Source organism: Crinia signifera, chromosome 7, assembly GCF_055691185.1.
Source record: "Crinia signifera chromosome 7, ASM5569118v1, whole genome shotgun sequence".
Taxonomy (NCBI): Eukaryota; Metazoa; Chordata; class Amphibia; order Anura; family Myobatrachidae; genus Crinia; species Crinia signifera.
Window position 1 is genome coordinate 16,920,849 of NC_139223.1, and position 18,599 is coordinate 16,939,447.

The 18,599-nt window shown below is 47.1% G+C and overlaps 2 protein-coding genes across 2 annotated transcripts in view; one reads left to right on the top strand and one right to left on the bottom strand.

The window, feature by feature from the left end:
- The first annotated feature begins 1,870 nt into the window (after positions 1-1,870).
- Positions 1,871-12,960, top strand: LOC146019860 (phosphatidylinositol transfer protein beta isoform-like). The gene is made up of 12 exons (XM_083152474.1): positions 1,871-2,027; positions 2,375-2,405; positions 2,501-2,646; positions 2,978-3,069; positions 3,191-3,198; positions 5,949-6,023; positions 6,367-6,450; positions 6,536-6,613; positions 10,119-10,229; positions 10,456-10,578; positions 11,573-11,646; positions 11,979-12,960. The coding sequence occupies exons 1-11, from the start codon at positions 2,008-2,010 to the stop codon at positions 11,618-11,620; spliced, it is 816 nt and encodes a 271-aa protein (XP_083008600.1). The 5' UTR covers positions 1,871-2,007; the 3' UTR covers positions 11,621-11,646; positions 11,979-12,960.
- The window catches only part of LOC146019859 (large neutral amino acids transporter small subunit 4-like), a 30,170-nt gene continuing 23,357 nt past the window's right edge, over positions 11,787-18,599 (bottom strand). Inside the window, exons 10-13 of the mRNA XM_083152473.1 lie at positions 16,082-16,196; positions 14,427-14,500; positions 14,212-14,335; positions 11,787-13,194 (exon numbers count right to left, since the gene is read on the bottom strand). Coding sequence (XP_083008599.1) covers positions 13,033-13,194; positions 14,212-14,335; positions 14,427-14,500; positions 16,082-16,196 — 475 coding nt within the window. The 3' untranslated portion in view covers positions 11,787-13,032. The remainder of the gene's footprint in view (positions 13,195-14,211; positions 14,336-14,426; positions 14,501-16,081; positions 16,197-18,599) is intronic.

Sequence of the window (18,599 nt, forward strand, 5' to 3'; positions counted from 1 at the left end):
CGTTTTTTCAAAAAATCACCAAAAATCGGCTAAAATCGCATCCCATCGCATGCCATCTCATGCCACTACATTTGGTATGCGATGGCATGCGATGGGAGCCGTGATAATCCACAAGTACCTACAGATGTAGCAGGGGTCATCTTTGTAGGGGCAGGATAATCTAGTGCCCCGCTCCCGCCAGGGGTGTGGGGGCACAAGACGGCCGTGCGGCCCCTGCCACCGGTCCCCACTGCCCCAACCCCCCCCACCCCAAAAAAAATTCATTTATTTATTTATTCATTTTAAATCTGGTCACATACTATTGGTGTGGGGCAGCATGGTAATGCTCATGCTGCCCACCGATGGTGCAAATCACCATTGATGGGCAGCATGAACATAATCATGCTGCCCGACACCAATGCCCTCTACTACAGCCTATGCACTTACTGGATAGTGCGGCTGTGTAGTAGTGTGCTGATGGGGGGAGCTGCTGCTGTGTGCGGCGCGCTGGAAGACCGGAGCAAGAAGCAGGGGCTGGCTCCGTGTCGGGTGGGCGGTGAGTGACAAGGCGGGTGGGCGGGTACCCGGCCGGCGCAGGAGGCTAGTGTCGCTGGTCGCTGGTACACAGTGCTTTGTGCACCAGCGACCTGCAATTTTATGCAGAATCTGAGGAGCAAGCTCCTGCGACCAGCGACCATGAAGGGCTGCCGCGGGAGCGCGCTCCCAGCCATTTATCGCTGGCTGCACATTAAATTACTGGCAATATGGTCGCTGAGCGACCATTTTGCCAGCGATTTAATGCATAATTGCAGCCATGTGTACACAGCATTATTACCAGTTTGTTATATAGCGAACACATATTCCGCAGCGCTGTACAAAGAATATGTGAACACTCACATCAGTCCCTGCCCCAGTGGTGCTTACACTCTATATTACCTACCACATGTACACGCACACACAGACGTTCTAGGGTTAATGTCTACCAATATATTTTTGGCTTGTGGGAGGAAACCGGAGTACCCGGAGGAAACCCACACATGCATGGGGAGAATATACAAACTCTGGACAGTTAGGGTTAAGGACAAGGTGGAAAATGAACCCATGACCTCAGTGCTGTGAGGCAGTGGTGCTAAGCATTGATTTATATTATTGTATTATCATTGTTATTTTTTTTCCCCTCATATTTGTGGCCACCGCTTACGCCAATTACGTTAGCCGCTTTCAGAATAGCATCATCGCCCCCTCACGAGCTCGGTGTCTCGCTCCGCTCACCACAGCTTTACTAAAGGTAATAGATGGTGGCGTGGACACAGGAGCGTGGCGTGGACCCACGGTGGTGCGCCACACGCTGCGTAAGTTCCATTTTTTCACAGCACCCCTAGGTGCAAAGCTTATTACCAAGAATTTCAGAAGAAAAATATTGAATTAAATAAGTTGTGCTTACGTCACCCTTAGGGCCAGCTATGTGGTGAGGGACAGTATATACTTCTGCTTACCCACATATGTTATAACTGGGAGCCACCACCACTGCTTGTGCCTATTACATTGACCATAAATAAGTTTAATCAGTTCTGGACCACCAACCCAGGGCACCCCTGCAGGTACTCCGAGGCACCCCAGGGATCCATGGCACACAGTATGGGAACCACTGAAACATATTGATGATAGTAATAATAATAATATATAATGATAATAATAATATATAATAATGATAATAATAATAATAATAATACTATAGATATGACGATGACCCTGACAGCAGCAGCCAGTGACAGGAGCCACCTCCCCCCATCTCCCCGCTCCCCCCATCTCTTCCCAGTCCCATAGCAACCAGGCGCGGCCCTTACCAACCGGCCCCGCCCTCCGGGAAATGACGTCGCCCGGCCGCCGGCTCCCTCCGCCCGAGCTCGGCAGCAGCAGCAGCAGCAGCAGCATGTGTCCCTCCTCCCCGTCTGGGCGGCCTGGCTTCCGGTTTCCGGCCTGTGTTCCAGGGGCTGCAGCTGCTGAGGCGGAGGGAGGGAGGGAAGGATGGTCGTGATCAAGGAGTAGTAAGTAGCCCCGGGGGTACCCCCGTGCCTGGGCGTGGCGGTGCCCTGAGGGGGGCGGGGTCTGTGTCACCTGGGGCAGGGGTGTGGGGGCAGTATGACAGCAGCAGCAGCAGGTGAAGGGTCCCAGGGGCTCACTGCTATAGGCCCCTGACCCACTAGTCACACTGGGATTTCTGTGTGTGGGGGCAGGGCATTATGGTACTTGTAGTTCAGCAGCTGGTGTTGTGTGAGGCTGGCATATGGTGCTGGGAGGGCGAGGGGCACTATTTTCCGTGGGCAGGTGACCTAGTGCTGGCCGATGTACCATGCTGTCATTCTTATAATGTCTCTCCTTTCTCCCCCCACAGCCGTGTCTGCCTGCCTATATCTGTGGAGGAGGTAAGTGCCCCATCACCGTCACCCTGCGTCCTCCCCCTGGGCCTTCCCATATCTCTCTCCCCTTACCCTATACACCCCTCTCTCTCTCCCTCCAGTACCAGATCGGACAGCTGTTCTCTGTGGCAGAGGCCAGCAAGGACAACACCGGCGGAGGTGAGGGGATAGAGGTCCTCAAGAATGAGCCGTACGAGAGGGATGGGGAGAAGGGACAATACACCCACAAGATCTACCACTTACAAAGGTGAGTCTGCTGTATCTGTCACTCCGGATGCTTAGGTTGTGTACGTGGACCGAGGCATGATGGGAAATGTCAAAATATGGCAGGGGTTCTAGCCGCAACCCTTAGTAGCTCACCCTTGTGAGCAGGTGCGCTGATAAGTGGTCACCATGACACATAGTGGTTCCAACACCATACAGTGTATAATGACCTTATTTTACTGGGGATTTAGTTCTGGCGTTCATCATATCTCGGTAATAGACATAGTGAAAGCCGCTGACCTATATGTATCTATATTATTTATGTCTGACCGGTTTCCCCCCTTCCCCATTTCTTCTTCTCTCCTGTCGTACAGTAAAGTTCCCAGTTTTGTTAAGATGATCGCCCCGGAAGGTTCCCTGATATTTCACGAGAAAGCCTGGAACGCGTATCCGTACTGCCGGACAAGTGAGTGTTGGTGCCCTGTCCTCATCCTGCGTCTGCGCCACCTACACGTACCAGAAATAATAGTAATGTGCGTCTCTGTCTCTCTTCCCTCCATTTCCGGCGGGTCTCCTGGCGTCCGCAGTCGTCACAGTGAGTATAACTTGCATGTTTGCATTTTTTTTATGTACAGCGCTATAACTAACAATGGCACCTGCGCCACTCAAACGCTAATGTATGTGAGGACCTTCCTGAGTGGCGATTATAGTGGTGAAACATTATATCTCTGAGTCTACTGAAATATGACTAGGACGTACGAGGAGACTGTGCTGATTGTATATTGTGTGTGACTGAGCTGCAGTGTAACACTTTGTGAACGTTCTCAGAGGGGTACATTTTCTAAGATAGGAGTTCTATTGAACACGGGAGGTTGCCCATGGCAACCAATCAGATTCTATCTGTTCTAGAACATGCAAAATGGCAATAGAACTCCTATCTTAGTAAATTTAGCTGGCATCGGTTAGGACACAAACTTGGCAATGACGGGTGCAAGAAGTGACGTCATGGGAGCGGGTACCATTCCACAGCATGGCTCTCTAGCAGTATCCTCTGTCATCTAGCATGTACAGAAGGGATTGATATGAAATCCCGGCGTTCAAAATCCCGACACCGGAATCCCGACAAGGGGGGATTCCAACCACCGGGATTTGAACTGCATCCCGTACATACATTGGAGAACACTGCTAACGGCCCGCGGGAGCACAAATTGTTAACGGTAAAGTGCACACACTAGATCACAGGGTCTCAAACGTGGTCCTTAGGTACATGTTTTCCAGGTCACCCGACAGGTGCACTCATTACTCACTGACACATTTTAAAAGATTCACAGGTGGCGCTAATGACTTTCATTTTATTCTGTGAGGAGACCTGGAAAACACGCACTGTGTGGGGTCCTGAGGACCGAGTTTGAGAACCTGTGGTCTAGTGTGTGCACTTTACCATTTACAATTTTCGCTCCCATGGGCATTTAGTGGTGTACTCCAACGTCTGTACATGCTAGGTGACAGAGGATACTGCTACAGAGCGGCACCTGAGAACCTGCGCACAAGACGATATACATGATGATGACGTTACAATGTATAGCGTTTTAATGTCTAGTGTGTGCGCATCTTTAGTCACAGATGTACAAGTCGCTGCTACTTTGCACAGTCTGCTCGTGCGTCTTGCTCACATTGCGACTAAACCCTATTTTCGGCTAAAGACGCCCGGTACCGATTGATCACGTAACCTAGCGAGCTCGCCAACTGGGGCTGTTTGCTGTGACTGCAGCTAAGATGTGTGAGGACTTGTCTGTACGTTGATGGATGATAATTGTTCTCTCAGTTTGTGAGGGGTTTCAGTTATGTGTTGTTGGCTGGTGTATGGGTTTCCTGTGAAATATAATGGCTGCTCTAGGAGCACTGGTATATGGGCTAGTGCCGTGTACACTCCCGTACAATCACACTCTCACAGCGATTACTTTTGGTTTCATTTTCATGCGGACGTCCTGACATACCTGTATATACCTATATACTGTAACTTGTGATCTGTGATGACCCGATGTGTCTAATGCTGCCCATACACTTATGCGATCGGGTGCTTGATGCGGGAAGAGGGCGGCTGAGCAGCGGAGCTCTGTGAAGGCGTGCGCAGTGGCAGAATTAAAAAAGTAAAACACCTGGGGGGGCCCTCTAGTTGAGAGAGCTCAGCCAATCAGAGGGCCGCCTAAAGTTTTACTGTGGTTTTTTTTTTTAAATTCGCCACCCGCTAGCACTCCTGCACAGTTCTAAGCTACTCAGATGGACGCCGCCAGCGGTCCCTTCTGCCACCCCTCCCCAAACCTGACTCCGCTAAAAGCGTTCCCTCCGTCCCCCCACCTGCAGATTGCATGCGGTTAAAAACCACATGCGATCACTCCTGCAGTTTGATAGTATGTGCTGCACATAATATCTATCAAGGTGACATTCGACCGGCGGGCCGTCGCGTGGTCCCTAAAATGCGCATACAATCATTTTTCAGACTATTTCATTGCGGCTGTTTGATCCCTTTGGATGTATTTGGCTTTTGCGGCAGGACTGCAATGAGAACCAGTGTATTGTCCCTTCCTGGTTTTTCCTGTTCCTTGGAAGTGTATTTATAGCAAATTATTGTACTCAACTCTTATAGATATATAGGAGGGGTCAGTAAGTTTACTGACGGATGGAGTAATGCGAGCATAGAATGCTGTGTACAGTGACCTGAGCAATATCTGACTGGCTGTAACCAGGAAACGCCAATCCTCCATCGCAGAACACTTTCTGACCTTCTGGCTTATCCCCATATAAGACAATGTTCCTTATTTGCTGTGATGATCTTTGGTTTCCCTCTGTTATGTATTTTTGATCTCCCAGCGTGTCTGATACAGCCGGCCCCTAGGCCCCACACAGTTGTGTCTGTACAGATTAACCCCTCTAATGCCGGCAGCAGCCTCAGGCTATGGTAAAAAATGGCTGTTTGCTCGTCAGCTGAGTTCAGGCTTAAGGCCACCTAAATTATTGCAACTTCTCCCAGGGCAAAGTTGCCGCCAATCCCCCCCCCCCCCCCTTGCGCCGGGTCGGATGTGAAACCAGGTCCGATCTCCGACTCTGATGCGGCGCCCACGGGATCTCGGATCTAATGTGAAACACATGCGATTTGGCCACTTTTCAACCTATTTTTCTATCGGAATCGGGTGAAATGTGGCCTCGGGGGCACTAGTGTATGGCCAGCATGAGTGTAAGCTCCTGGCATGTTGCAGATGCGCAGGGGAGAGATCTAGGAATATTCCTGCACCGCGTTCCTGACCCCGCTGGCCGCCGGCTAATGACCTCTCCCTCTCTCTGTAGAATGAATATATGAAAGACGACTTCTTCATCAAAATCGAAACGTGGCACAAACCAGATTTGGGATCCCTGGAAAATGTGAGGAAATGATCAATTCTAGAACATATTGACCAAGATTATATACCGGACAGTAAGCGTTTGTCATGCGCTGTGTATCCATCAGCAGAATGTGGACATGTCTTACAACCACAGATTTTGTGGAAAGATACACGGAAATTGACATTTGGGGTACATTTCTAAAAGTGAATAGGGGAGGTTGCCCATAGCAACTAATCAGATCCGGTATCCTTTTTGAGGATGGACTGAATCTGGTTGCTATGGACAACATCCCCACTTTCCACTTTTTAGAACTGTTTAGTAAGTTTGACTCTTTAATGACTAAATCTCGGTGCCCATCCTTATTCCCGTCTCTCTTGGGCAGGTACATGGATTGGACGCAGAGACATGGAAAGAGGTAGAGATTGTACCGATAGACATCGCTGACCGCTCTGAAATCTCAGAAGATGTAAGTACAGCTGCGGTGTCTGCAGTGAGTCGTCTACACAACATGCAATGGTTCCGTAACCTGGACTTGCACCTTCTGTTCTCAGGATTACAAACCAGAAGAGGATCCGGCTACTTTCAGATCAGAGAAGACGGGGAGAGGCCCCCTGAACCAGGATTGGATGGTAAGATGCTCTTGCTTCTCCCTGTACCCCGGTATCGGGGCATTCTGTCTCACTACAGATGCGTTCTTGTACACCTACTTACCCTTTTGTGGCATATCACCAGAGACGGCAGGCGCGATTTCCTTGCAGCAAATTTGGGTACTTGTTTCCTATCTGGGCGCCCGCTACGTTAATTGCGCACCATGCTATTCTCCGTATAAAAATCGGATCGCATCGGATACCACAAATGCACATACACGATATTGAACGATGCGATGCGATCCGATTTCGTTCCCACTTTTATGGTTGGCCCATAGGATATATAGGAAACCCCCCCTGATGGTTTAAAATGCGCCTCCATTGTTAACGCCACCCCAGTATTGACGTCAACCCGAAGCGTGGCGAGCGGCGGCGGTACGCGTCCTCCGACTTTTTCATACCCCCACTATCCACGTCGGCATGGAGTTGAGAATAGAATAGTGTGGCGAGCGCAGCAAGCCACCGAGCCCGAAGCGTGGCGAGCGGACGCGGATACTTCACAGGTATCCGTGTCCCCTCGCGGGCTTCACAGGTATCCGCGTCCCCTCGCGGGGCTCGCCACGCTTCGGGCTCGCTGCGCTCGCCACACTATTCTATTCTCAACTCCACGCCGACGTGGATAGTGGGGGTATGAAAAAGTCGGAGGACGCGTACCGCCGCCGCTCGCCACGCTTCGGGTTGACGTCAATACTGGGGTGGCGTTAACAATGGAGGCGCATTTTAAACCATCAGGGGGGGTTTCCTATACAAATCGTGGGTTTGTGGGGTTATTACATTGAAATCAATGTAAAATCGGGTCTCAGGGACCATTTAACATTGATTCCAATGTAAAAATCGGGGTTGATCGCGTCACCGCATGCGATGCGATCCGATTTAAAATGAAATCGGATAGCATCGTATGCCATCGTACATCATCGAGTACCGAATCCGATGCGATCCGATTTCATTACGGTGCCATACGTTGAAAACCTGGGCGCCCAGATAGGAAACAAGTACCCAAATTTGTCCTCCGTTGTGCTGGGTTGTATTCAATTTTGTGTCTTTGGTTTGCGTCTAGTGCACTAGATACATAGGCAAGTATTCAATGCGGCCGGCGAGGGGGTTAAACAGCGAGGTTTGCAGAAAACCAGCGATCCTCGCCAGCCGCTCGCTCTATTCAACATTCTGGGGAAATCCTCCCCGTCACAGGACGGCGAAAATTCCCCAAAACAGCGAGACCCGCGGCAAATGCAGAAAACTTGCTGTATTTAGCTGGGAGTCTCGCATACGCTAATTCCCCCTCGCTCAAAAAATGGAGCGAGGGGGAATTGGCGTATGAGGGGGGTCCGTTGAATACTAACAGGGTGAGTGGTGACAGCGAGCAGGAAGCCCTGCTTGCTGTCGCCGCTCGCCCACGGCATTGAATATACCCCATAGATTTAGTGTTTTGTTGTGGCTAAGTAGCCGTGTCTAGCCCAAACAGTGGTGGTGGTTTGGCTTGATTTGAGGATAGGTGTATGTGGAAACCTCTGCGCTCTTGCCAAGTCTTTCAGACAGACACACACTCACACTCTTGCACATTTCTCTTGCACATGCACTCCCAAAAAAAAAAAAAAAGATTTACATTTTAAATCTTACGGTCAGTACATTTGTTTATTAAAGGTTTTGTGTTCACTTAATTCTTTAATTGCCTTATATTTTTTTTAATCATAATTTTTATAATTTTTTGGGATACTGGTGGTTCCTAACATTCCCCCTATTGTCAGCGAGCTCTCCTTCTCATTGGTCGCTGGTGGTTCCTAACATTTCCATATTGTCAGCGAGCTCTCCTTCTCATTGGTCGCTGGTGGTTCCTAACATTTCCATATTGTCAGCGAGCTCTCCTTCTCATTGGTCGCTGGTGGTTCCTAACATTTCCATATTGTCAGCGAGCTCTCCTTCTCATTGGTCGCTGGTGGTTCCTAACATTTCCATATTGTCAGCAAACTCTCATTTTTATTGGATACTGGTAACTTTTTGTGTGTGAACAAACCAAATACATTTTGTGATCCTGTTGTAATGTGCAGCCAGCCTGCTTTGCTTTATACAAAATCGTCTCTGTCTGTAACTATTCGCTGGTGGGTTTCATATTTTTCTATCTTACGGATAACCAAATCACAAAAGTAAATCTCAAATGTGTGTAACGCAAGGGGCGTGTGATTATATTTAGACACACGTCCCAACGGTACACATACAGAGAAATCAGGCGCACAATTTAAACCATAATCAAATCATTATTTATTAATAATTGCGACAGACGCAGCTCCCACAAAGCGACTCTGTATCACTTTACAATGTAGCACAAATAATCTCAAGTACAAGAGAGCGCAACTGTCACAATTTCCGGTTAAAAATTTAACGGTTTATTTGGTACCACCATAAACAGTATATTTATACAGTGAATCATTGAAATATAACGTTACTAGTACAGTGAGACATTCAGCACATTTTTCATAAAAATTGTTATTAATTAGAAGAAGCGAACCTTCTCATACACCACAATAATCAAGGTTTTCACTTGGCTGAAATTCCAATCGACGGGGTTCCCTTTAGGGGTTAATTTCCTCTCTGTGGATATACTTCTATCAAGGGAACTGTAGCCATGTTTTTGGAATCGTTATTATGTAATACAGAAGCAGCCGGCTTTATTTAATCAGGTCCCTCTTTTGAGTACAGATCCAGTATAGGCAGTCTCGTTATCAGGAAAGAAATTCTCTCTGTTTAGATTTTATACTTTATAGAGGAAACAATCGCAGTCTCTCAGCGAGCCAGACAGCCACTCATAATAGATGCTTATTGCGCTAGATAGTCACCTTTTGGTGATAGCCTCCGGACAATCAATGGTCCCAGCTGACAGCCAAGCAGGCTGCGGCACGTCTCTCATGCAATAGCTGCTTCCAGGAAATCTCCTGTCTGCAAAAGCATGCGGTGCCGGTATACAGGCTGTTCGTCTGTAAGGCTGTCATCTCAGGCAGACTCTGATTACAATTGGTGAGCCGGACAGACCAGGGTGTACCACCTGTAGCTGCTGACAGTGACTAGATCTCACACGGTTTCCCAGCAGGAGGGGTGGTAGCAGATCAGCAAGTGCCAGAATGTCCCATTGAATTAAAGAGTGTCCAAGTAGAGGGGGGCTCTTGACATGGTTCTCTCACATTAATTTGGTGGTTTCCTCAGAAGATACCCCAGAGTAAATTGGACCTGTTTTTAACTTGGTGCTGACCAATCAGAAAGGCTCAATTTGCATATACACATAATCAAATTGACTGCCTTTGGGTGGTTCCTAACATCTTCTCATTGTCCACCAGCTCTTGTTCTTATTGGCCACTGGTGTCAACAAACTCTCATTCTCATTGGCTACTGGTGATTCCTAACATTTCCTCAGTGGCAGCATTTTCTCGTTCTCATTGGCCACTTGTTGCTTTTCAGATCTACGTATGGGTAACTGTCTCTCTGTCTTTGGTTACAGAAAGAGGTGATGAACAACTCTTCGTGCCCTCACATGTGTGCCTACAAGCTGGTGACCGTCAAATTCCGATGGTGGGGCCTCCAAGGGCGAATGGAGAAATTTATTCACAAAGTAAGTTCTTCTGCGTTCCTGATGAAGCCCAATTTCTGGTCCTCCGTATCATAAACCCTGAAATGTAGCCAACCTCTTCACCGGGGGTTTCAAGAAAACATGGCCTGCCCAACCTTAAAGGCACATAATGGCTGTGGCGTTCCACCACTATCTTCTGTGTCTAAGAGCGATGGCGGTCTCATTTCCCATAACTCATTGTTTTCTGCTTCCTCCACTCCATGTATAGCAAGAGAAACGCCTCTTCACCAACTTCCACCGCCAGCTCTTCTGCTCGTTGGACCGGTGGGTGCACCTGAACATGGATGACATTCGTCGGATGGAAGACGAGACACAGAGAGAGCTGGACGAGGTGAGGGAGCATTATGTGGAGATGGGTTTCTACGCCCTCTCCCTGGCATCGTCCTGTATGATGGGTTCAAAGATTGTTTGGGTTGGGTTTTTAAGCCTTTGGTTAGCACAAGCTTTCTTAGTTATTATCCGTTATAATAAAATATTAGATTTCACCATTGGCTTTTAGGGTCCTGCACAAACTTTTGTTTCCATGGTCCTAGTCATGTTCAATATATTTTTTAATCTTTAATTTTATTTGTTTACTTGTGTTTTGGTAAAAAGTCTTTTGTTCTCTAGATCATAGGTTCCCAAATGCGGTCCTCAAGGCACCCCAACGGTCCAGGTATTAAGTATATCCATGCTTGGCCACAGGTGACTTAATTAGTAACTCAGTCAGTCTGATTTAATCCTATGTGCTGAGCCATGGATATACCTAAAACCTGGACCGTGTGTGGGAACCTCTGCTCTAGTTATTTTTGTATTGATCTTCATGATGAAGCTCAGAAAACGCCAAATGTGGTTATTTATTTTTAATCAATTGAAGCAACACAGGAGGACTCAAATTAATCGTGACGTCTCGTACAACATATGTATTCTAATTTCACATTAACCTTTTGAGTGCTAACATTGCTTTTAGAGAGGTGTCCACTAAAAATGCCAGGTCCGTAGTCGAGGAATATGAATCGCTTTAGCTATTGCTGTCAAATGATCTGAAGTCCATTAATTGAAGCTTTGTTAAATCTTGCGCCCAAATAAAGCCTGCCATTTTTAGCGGATATTTTGCACATTGCTCAAGGCAACGTCGGCGTTTGAAGGGTTAAAGTGTTCGGGGATTTTGTCCCATTTTGATTTTCATGATGTAAGGAAATCACATTTGAAGGAGCTGATTTAATACCTACTGTGTATAGGTGCCTGTGTACGGTTATGTTCTTAGCCACAGACGATTCCGTTGTGCGTTACATTTCTGTTAGTTCTGATGTATATACAAGTGATCCGTCCCTATTTCCCTGCAGATGAGGCAGAAAGGAACAGTCAGAGGTATGACTGCAAAAGATGAATAAACTCCCTGGCGTCGTGGGTTTAACAGGTGAGACCATGCACTACGGTGGGCGCATTTGTGTGGTTATTGGGCTCGTGCTGTGCTATCAGTGACCACAGGGTGGCAGCACTTGTGGTTGTTTGAAGCTGACCTTTCTACTTTCAGTTTATGGAGCTGTCATAAGTGTAGACATTACTGTACTGTCCCTTATGAATATTAATTGGATCCTAATTTATGTGCAAAACATTTGCAGGTACGCTCATTTTATGGAAGCTCCACAAACCTTTCCTCAAATAACCTGAACCTGCCATGTTTGCAGGATTTCCTTTTAGCTGGCATAAGAGTCTCTTATCTTCATTTTTTTTTTTCTCCTTTTTTAGTTTCCTCTCATACGGAGCCTGAACTATCATCCTTCCTCTCATTGGCCGGACTGTGCGGGGGCCCTGTATCAGGGGTGCGAGGAACTGAATGGAGCGGAAGAGCTTGCTGCCCACCTCCTCCTCCAGCTGCCTTCTTACTACCGGTTCCATGTTTCTCTTGGCTTCTGTCGAACCTCCTTCTTGCCTAGCTCTTCCGCACAGCGTTCAGGCGCCCCCTGCTGGCGGCTCCTCCGGTCAGTGTCGGACTCTGTTAACCTTTTCACTGCTGCTGGACTGCGCTGCCTCTCAGTGGGGATCGGAGAAGGCGGTATTTCCGGGGTTGGACACTGTTATAAGGCGTGCCTACGTTTCATCATGAAATTAACCCTTCCCTGCTGGAAACTGAAGCTAAGCAGCCAGTGTTTTTGTACATAATATATTTGGGTTGCGTCAATATTAATACATGCACAACGGTTACTCCTCTTGTATCTCCCGTATACACGGTGGGATGATACGTACTGCCCGCCAGCGTTTGTGTAGTTCTTCGATGGGCTCCGCTACTGGATGTCTCGGAGCCAGGATTGAAGCAAATGGTTGGCAATCTGGCACAGTTGTCCAGCAGCGGAGTGGTTAATGCTGTACGCTACTGCCCGGCAGTGTAGGGGTTAATGTCACTATGCACTACTGTCAGTGCAAAGGGGGTTATGGGGGCAATTTTCAAAGGTCCTTCCACTTCAGGAGGCTTCATTCGACCGGCTGAGGAGTTAATGAAGCAACATCCTGCGCGGAGCGATGCTCTGCAGCCGCACTTAAAGTGCTGTTTTTGTTTTTCCTGAGAGGACAGCGAGATTTTACTGAGAAGGGACCAGGAGGGTTGTTTGTAGGGGCGGTGGGCGGGGCTGTGATCATGCCTATGATGGCATTGGAGGGTGGGGCGTTCCATTTTTTTGTTTTTAAGGGTGTCATGTGACAGCATTTATGGAAATAAAAGAAAATTATAATATCGATGCCTAAGGTGGTCTCTGGGGAGGAGGACTAAAAATAAGTGATTCCAACGTCTGGTAATGGACTTTATCTAACAGGATGCGGGTCTGCTCGTAGTCATAGCTGAATGGGTTACCCGAAAAAGGGGCACGTGGTGGGCGAGACCACGATGATGTTTCTGCCTTTCCTTAATCACCAGATAGAGGGGGACTGCAGCCGATCCGAGCGAGAGAGCCAGGAACACCAAGTGAATCTACAATGCAGAGAGCACATGTTACAGCATGCATACAATACAGAGAGCACATGTTACAGCATGCATACATACAATTCAGAGAGGACATGTTACAGCATGCATACATACAATACAGAGAGCACATGTTACAGCATGCATGCATGCATACATACAATACAGAGAGCACATGTTACAGCATGCATACATACAATACAGAGAGGACATGTTACAGCATGCATACATACAATACAGAGAGGACATGTTACAGCATGCATACATACAATACAGAGGGGACCCGTTACAGCATACATACAATACAGAGGGGACCCGTTACAGCATACAATACAATACACAGGGGACCCGTTACAGCATGCATACAATACAGAGGGGACCCGTTACAGCATGCATACAATACAGAGGGGACCCGTTACAGCATGCATACAATACAGAGGGGACCCGTTACAGCATGCATACAATACAGAGGGGACCCGTTACAGCATGCATACAATACAGAGGGGACCCGTTACAGCATGCATACAATACAGAGGGGACCCGTTACAGCATGCATACAATACAGAGAGGACCTGTTACAGCATCCATACATACAATACAGAGGGGACCTGTTACAGCATGCATACAATACAGAGAGCACATGTTACAGCATGCATACAATACAGAGGGGACATGTAGTCCTGGCTTCCGTCCGTTTCCAATGAAGCACAGAAAACCCAATAAAACCTGCAGATGTCATTAACGTGGCCTTTATTAGACCCACGTGGCCCTTTTAGACCGTGGGCCAATCAGAACCTGGGGGTGGGGCTATGCTCAGTGTACCGGCACCTCGAAAAGAAAACCATCTGTTTTGCTGTGCTGTCAATGGAGGGAAACCATCTAGTTCTCCCCTCATCGATGACAAAATCCATTTGAGAAGGAATTTGCCTTTCTGAGTGAACCAGAATAACCCCCTAATAATGGGAAGGGCTCTTCTGAAGCGGAGAGTGATGGAGAGTAGGAACCATCCGGAATAGCACCACTCACCGCGAATGGCTCCCCCCGCAGGCTGCCGGTGAGCAGCATGTAGACTGGATGCTGGACGAGCGTCAGGATGGAAGAGATGAGAGTGTGGATCCCCAGCAGCGCTGCGAAGTGAGTGCTCGGAAAACTGAGAGACAGATTGGGAGACGCCCGTAAACCGCTTGTTCTTGCAGCAAGCTCTGGCGGTGGTTTGGTCATGAGACGGCGGCCATACTTACACGCAGTGGTACAAGGTGCAGCTGAGCAGAAACATGGACGTCCTCGTAACCACGTGGAGGATAAAGGCTATTACCTGCAGAACAAAATGTAAGCGCAAGATCAATGAGAAGCAGTCACCATCGCAGTGGTTATACTATCAACTGAGAACTCATACCTTATGCCCGAGTGGTATAAATCTCTAACCCATTGGTATGGGTCAGTGCAAGGAAGATCTTTTGTGTGTGTGTGTGTGTGTATATATATATATATATATATATATATATATATATATATATATATATATATATATATATATATATATATATATATATATATATATATATATATATATATATATATATAAGCGTTAGAGATAGGCCTGGCACTCCTCCAGCAAGGTAAAGGACCCAGGTGCCCTCCGGATCAGTAATATAGAGGTTTTAATAGAAGAAAACAAACGCGGCACTCTGGGAATTTAAGCATAAACGTGTATTGTATAAACGTGTATTGTAGCAACTTTTGCTACAATACACGTTTATGCTTAAATTCCCAGAGTGCCGCGTTTGTTTTCTTCTATCAAAACCTCTATATCTATCTATATATATATCTATATCTATCCGAGCTCGGTTTGTCTCCTCTATGATGGCGGGAAGCCGGGGGAGCACAGCGGCGGAATGATCCCGGCACATCAGAGGGAGGACCCAGACTTTTTTGGTTTTAAGGGCTGCGGATAGGACCGGCCGGAAAAGACCACCTGGATATACACAATCCAAGTGTGAGTTTTACATTAACAAACTTATTTCCCTTTTTTCACAAAGGTGATCACCTTGTGTAAATAGTATAAACCACTAGGTGGCGTTGTTCACCAATCTATATACTTTTTAAACACAAGCACCTGTATCATTGAGTTTTTCATCACAAAAGTCACATATTCACTACTTCTTGAATATATATAATGACCCGCTCCCCCTAATACTTCCCCCGTGTCTGATATGTTCCAATGAGACGGGCAAGGATGAAGGAAAAGGGAAGGAGATCGCTCAGGAGAGAGATACTGCTACATGCAAAGTCTCAGCTAACTGCTGGTACGTGCTTTTATATATTCCTAGAAGGATTGTTGTAGCACCAATTGTTTTAGAACACTGGAGGCGCAGAAGCCATACCACCTTTTTACACATATATATATATATATATATATATATATATATCACACACACACCTATTGGGGTTTATTCTGGTTGATTTGCAAGGCTGCAGATTTGCAGTCTTGCAAGTCCACGATACCCCACTTTGTGAATTGTGGCCTGGCCGCCAACCATTCGCAAGGGCGATTGCCTCGCAGGGCCTGAGAATGGATGTTACACAGTAATGGTGGCGGAGGTGCAAGCCTATAACAGGGACTCTCGAGTCATTATATATACGTGGACGCTCGGGAGGAAGTTGGCAGCCAGCTGACACCCGGTGATGTCAGCTGGCTGCACCCGCCCCCCCGCGTCGTCAGGGCATTTGCATGGGAACGCCCATGAAACGCTGGGCGTTCCCATATGTGAATGAACCGGCTCTGTGCCGCATGCACCCTGCGTCTGTACACGCCCAGAAATTCATCTGCGCAGATGCAAAACATCGCTCGCACGGGGGGAGCGAATAGACCAAAATGACCCCCAGATTTATTTACCTGTCCCCAGAGCGATGAGATGAGACAGCAGATTCCAAAGCAGGAGACCACAAGGATCCTCAGCATGTAGACCGCAGACAGTCTTTTAATGGTGCATTTACTCCTCTTTGTACTCCTAAGAGACAGCAGATGATTGTTAATACGTGCACCGAGAGCGCCGGCCCTGCACCGAGAGCGCCGGCCCTGCACCGAGAGCGCCGGGTGTCTATATAGATGAAAAGTGTGTGTGCATGTCTCATTGCGGACACACAGTGGCACTCAGAGCCACCAAATTCAGCAACAAGATACCCCTGGACCCGGTGGTGTGCACCTCAAAGCTGTTTTTGGGAAATTTCACTTAGAAATTTAAAAAAATACCAAGTTTTAATTTGCCTTTATTGATAATCTGGGAAAAAGAATAACGATCTGGGAAACCGTTGACGAAGGAACAACTCCACACCTGATTTCATTGCTGTCATTGGGCGGTATTCAATGAGCCTGATTCGCCATGTTTTTATGGCGAATTTGTGCTGTTTGGCGAATTTTTGACAAAAACGGTGAATCACCCTATTCAATGACCAGATGGCGAATACATTTCAAGGTTTTTTTTGCCATGTATCACCGAGTAGCAATCGCTATCTTTTTATGGAGAAGTGGAATGTGAACTTTTAAAATAAAGTGTTTTGTTTTTTACATTTGGTGTCAAAAAATCAGGAATTTTATTCTGAGGGGCATGCTACTTTTATTCATGTGCTGTAAGCACATGAATATATATTTAATTTAAAAAAAAAATATTTTTTTTTTTTTTTATTTTTTTTTTACAGCAGCCAGCAGGGGGCCCCGGAGCCGAGCCGCTCATTACATATTCATATATTAAGTGCACCCGATCATATACGCTCCCCTGCTGGCACCCCCGGGGGACAGCCTGTGCTGCCTGGCACCCGGGGAGCCCACCTGCCCCCCACAAACATTCAGGGGCAGGCAGAGAGACTTCCATCTCTCTGCCTGGCACCCTCCTCAGGCTCCCTGCGGCATTCGCCGCAGGAGCTCATATTCGCCTGTCAGGGGCAGCGAGCCCCTGACACGTTGAATACCGGAGCCCGCTGGCTCCGGAACGTGGCGAATGTGCAGCGAATCCTAAAAAGGATTCGCTGTACCTCGCAGGTATTCACATTGAATACCGCCCATTGAGTATGACAGACACATTCTAACATTATGGTGAAGGCTTTAAACAATTAGGAATAATTGAGGATATACATAGACCACACAACACATACACACACGTACACATTGTACACGCACACACAGTACACCACATAGCACACAACACACATATATACGTAGCGCACCTCACACACTTACACATTGGACAGATACACACAACAAAACACACACATAACACACCACATGCAGTACAACACAAACCCATATACACTACAGCACACACCCCAAAACAGTACAACAAACACACAGAACACACACACTTAAACATTGTGCAGATACAGAAACACACAGAACACACGCACTTAAGCATTGTCAGGATACGCACAGCACACTACACACACACTACACTTACACATTCGGCAGATACACACAACACACACATAACACACCACTCACGGTACAACACACACCCACATTCACTACAACACACCCAAAACAGTACAACACACAGAACACACGCACTTAAGCATTGTCAGGATACGCACAGCACACTACACACACACATTTATACGTAGCGCACCTCACAAACTTACACATTCGGCAGATACACACAACACACACACATAACACACCACTCACGGTACAACACACACCCACATTCACTACATCACACCCAAAACAGTACAATACACAGAACACACACACTTAAACATTGCACAGATACACACAGCACACTACACACACACACACACACATTTATACATAGCACACCTTACGCACTTACACATAGGGCAGATACACACATAACATACCTGTAACAGCACAACACACACCCACATTCACCACACATACCCAAAAAACAGTACAACATACACAAAACACACTTAAACATTGCACAGATAGAAAGACACAACACACACCTACACGTACTGTATATACATAGCACACCTCACACACTTACGCATTGGACAGATACATACAACACACACAAAACCACATACACTACAACACACACACAAAAACAGTACAACACACACAAACACACAGAACACATTAAAAAAATCCATTTATTTAACAGTCTGTACCGGCAAATAAAAACTTTACCTAATGTACTGTTTTTTCTTTTTCCCCCATATCCGTCTCTCCAGTCCTCCAGCCTGTCACTGCGCTCCCCGGCCAGTTGCACTGAGAAATCTTTGTCCTGGCCAATGCACCCATTGATCAATACAAAGTGGGTACACTGCACTCACCCTGTTAGTCAGTTGGATATCAGGCACTGCTCTGCCTTAAGGGTTTCCCAGACTCTTTTGGTTCATAGATAATGTTTGGTCGATGGGCATGAGCGCTGCATGTATTTGTTTGAATGTTATGAGTG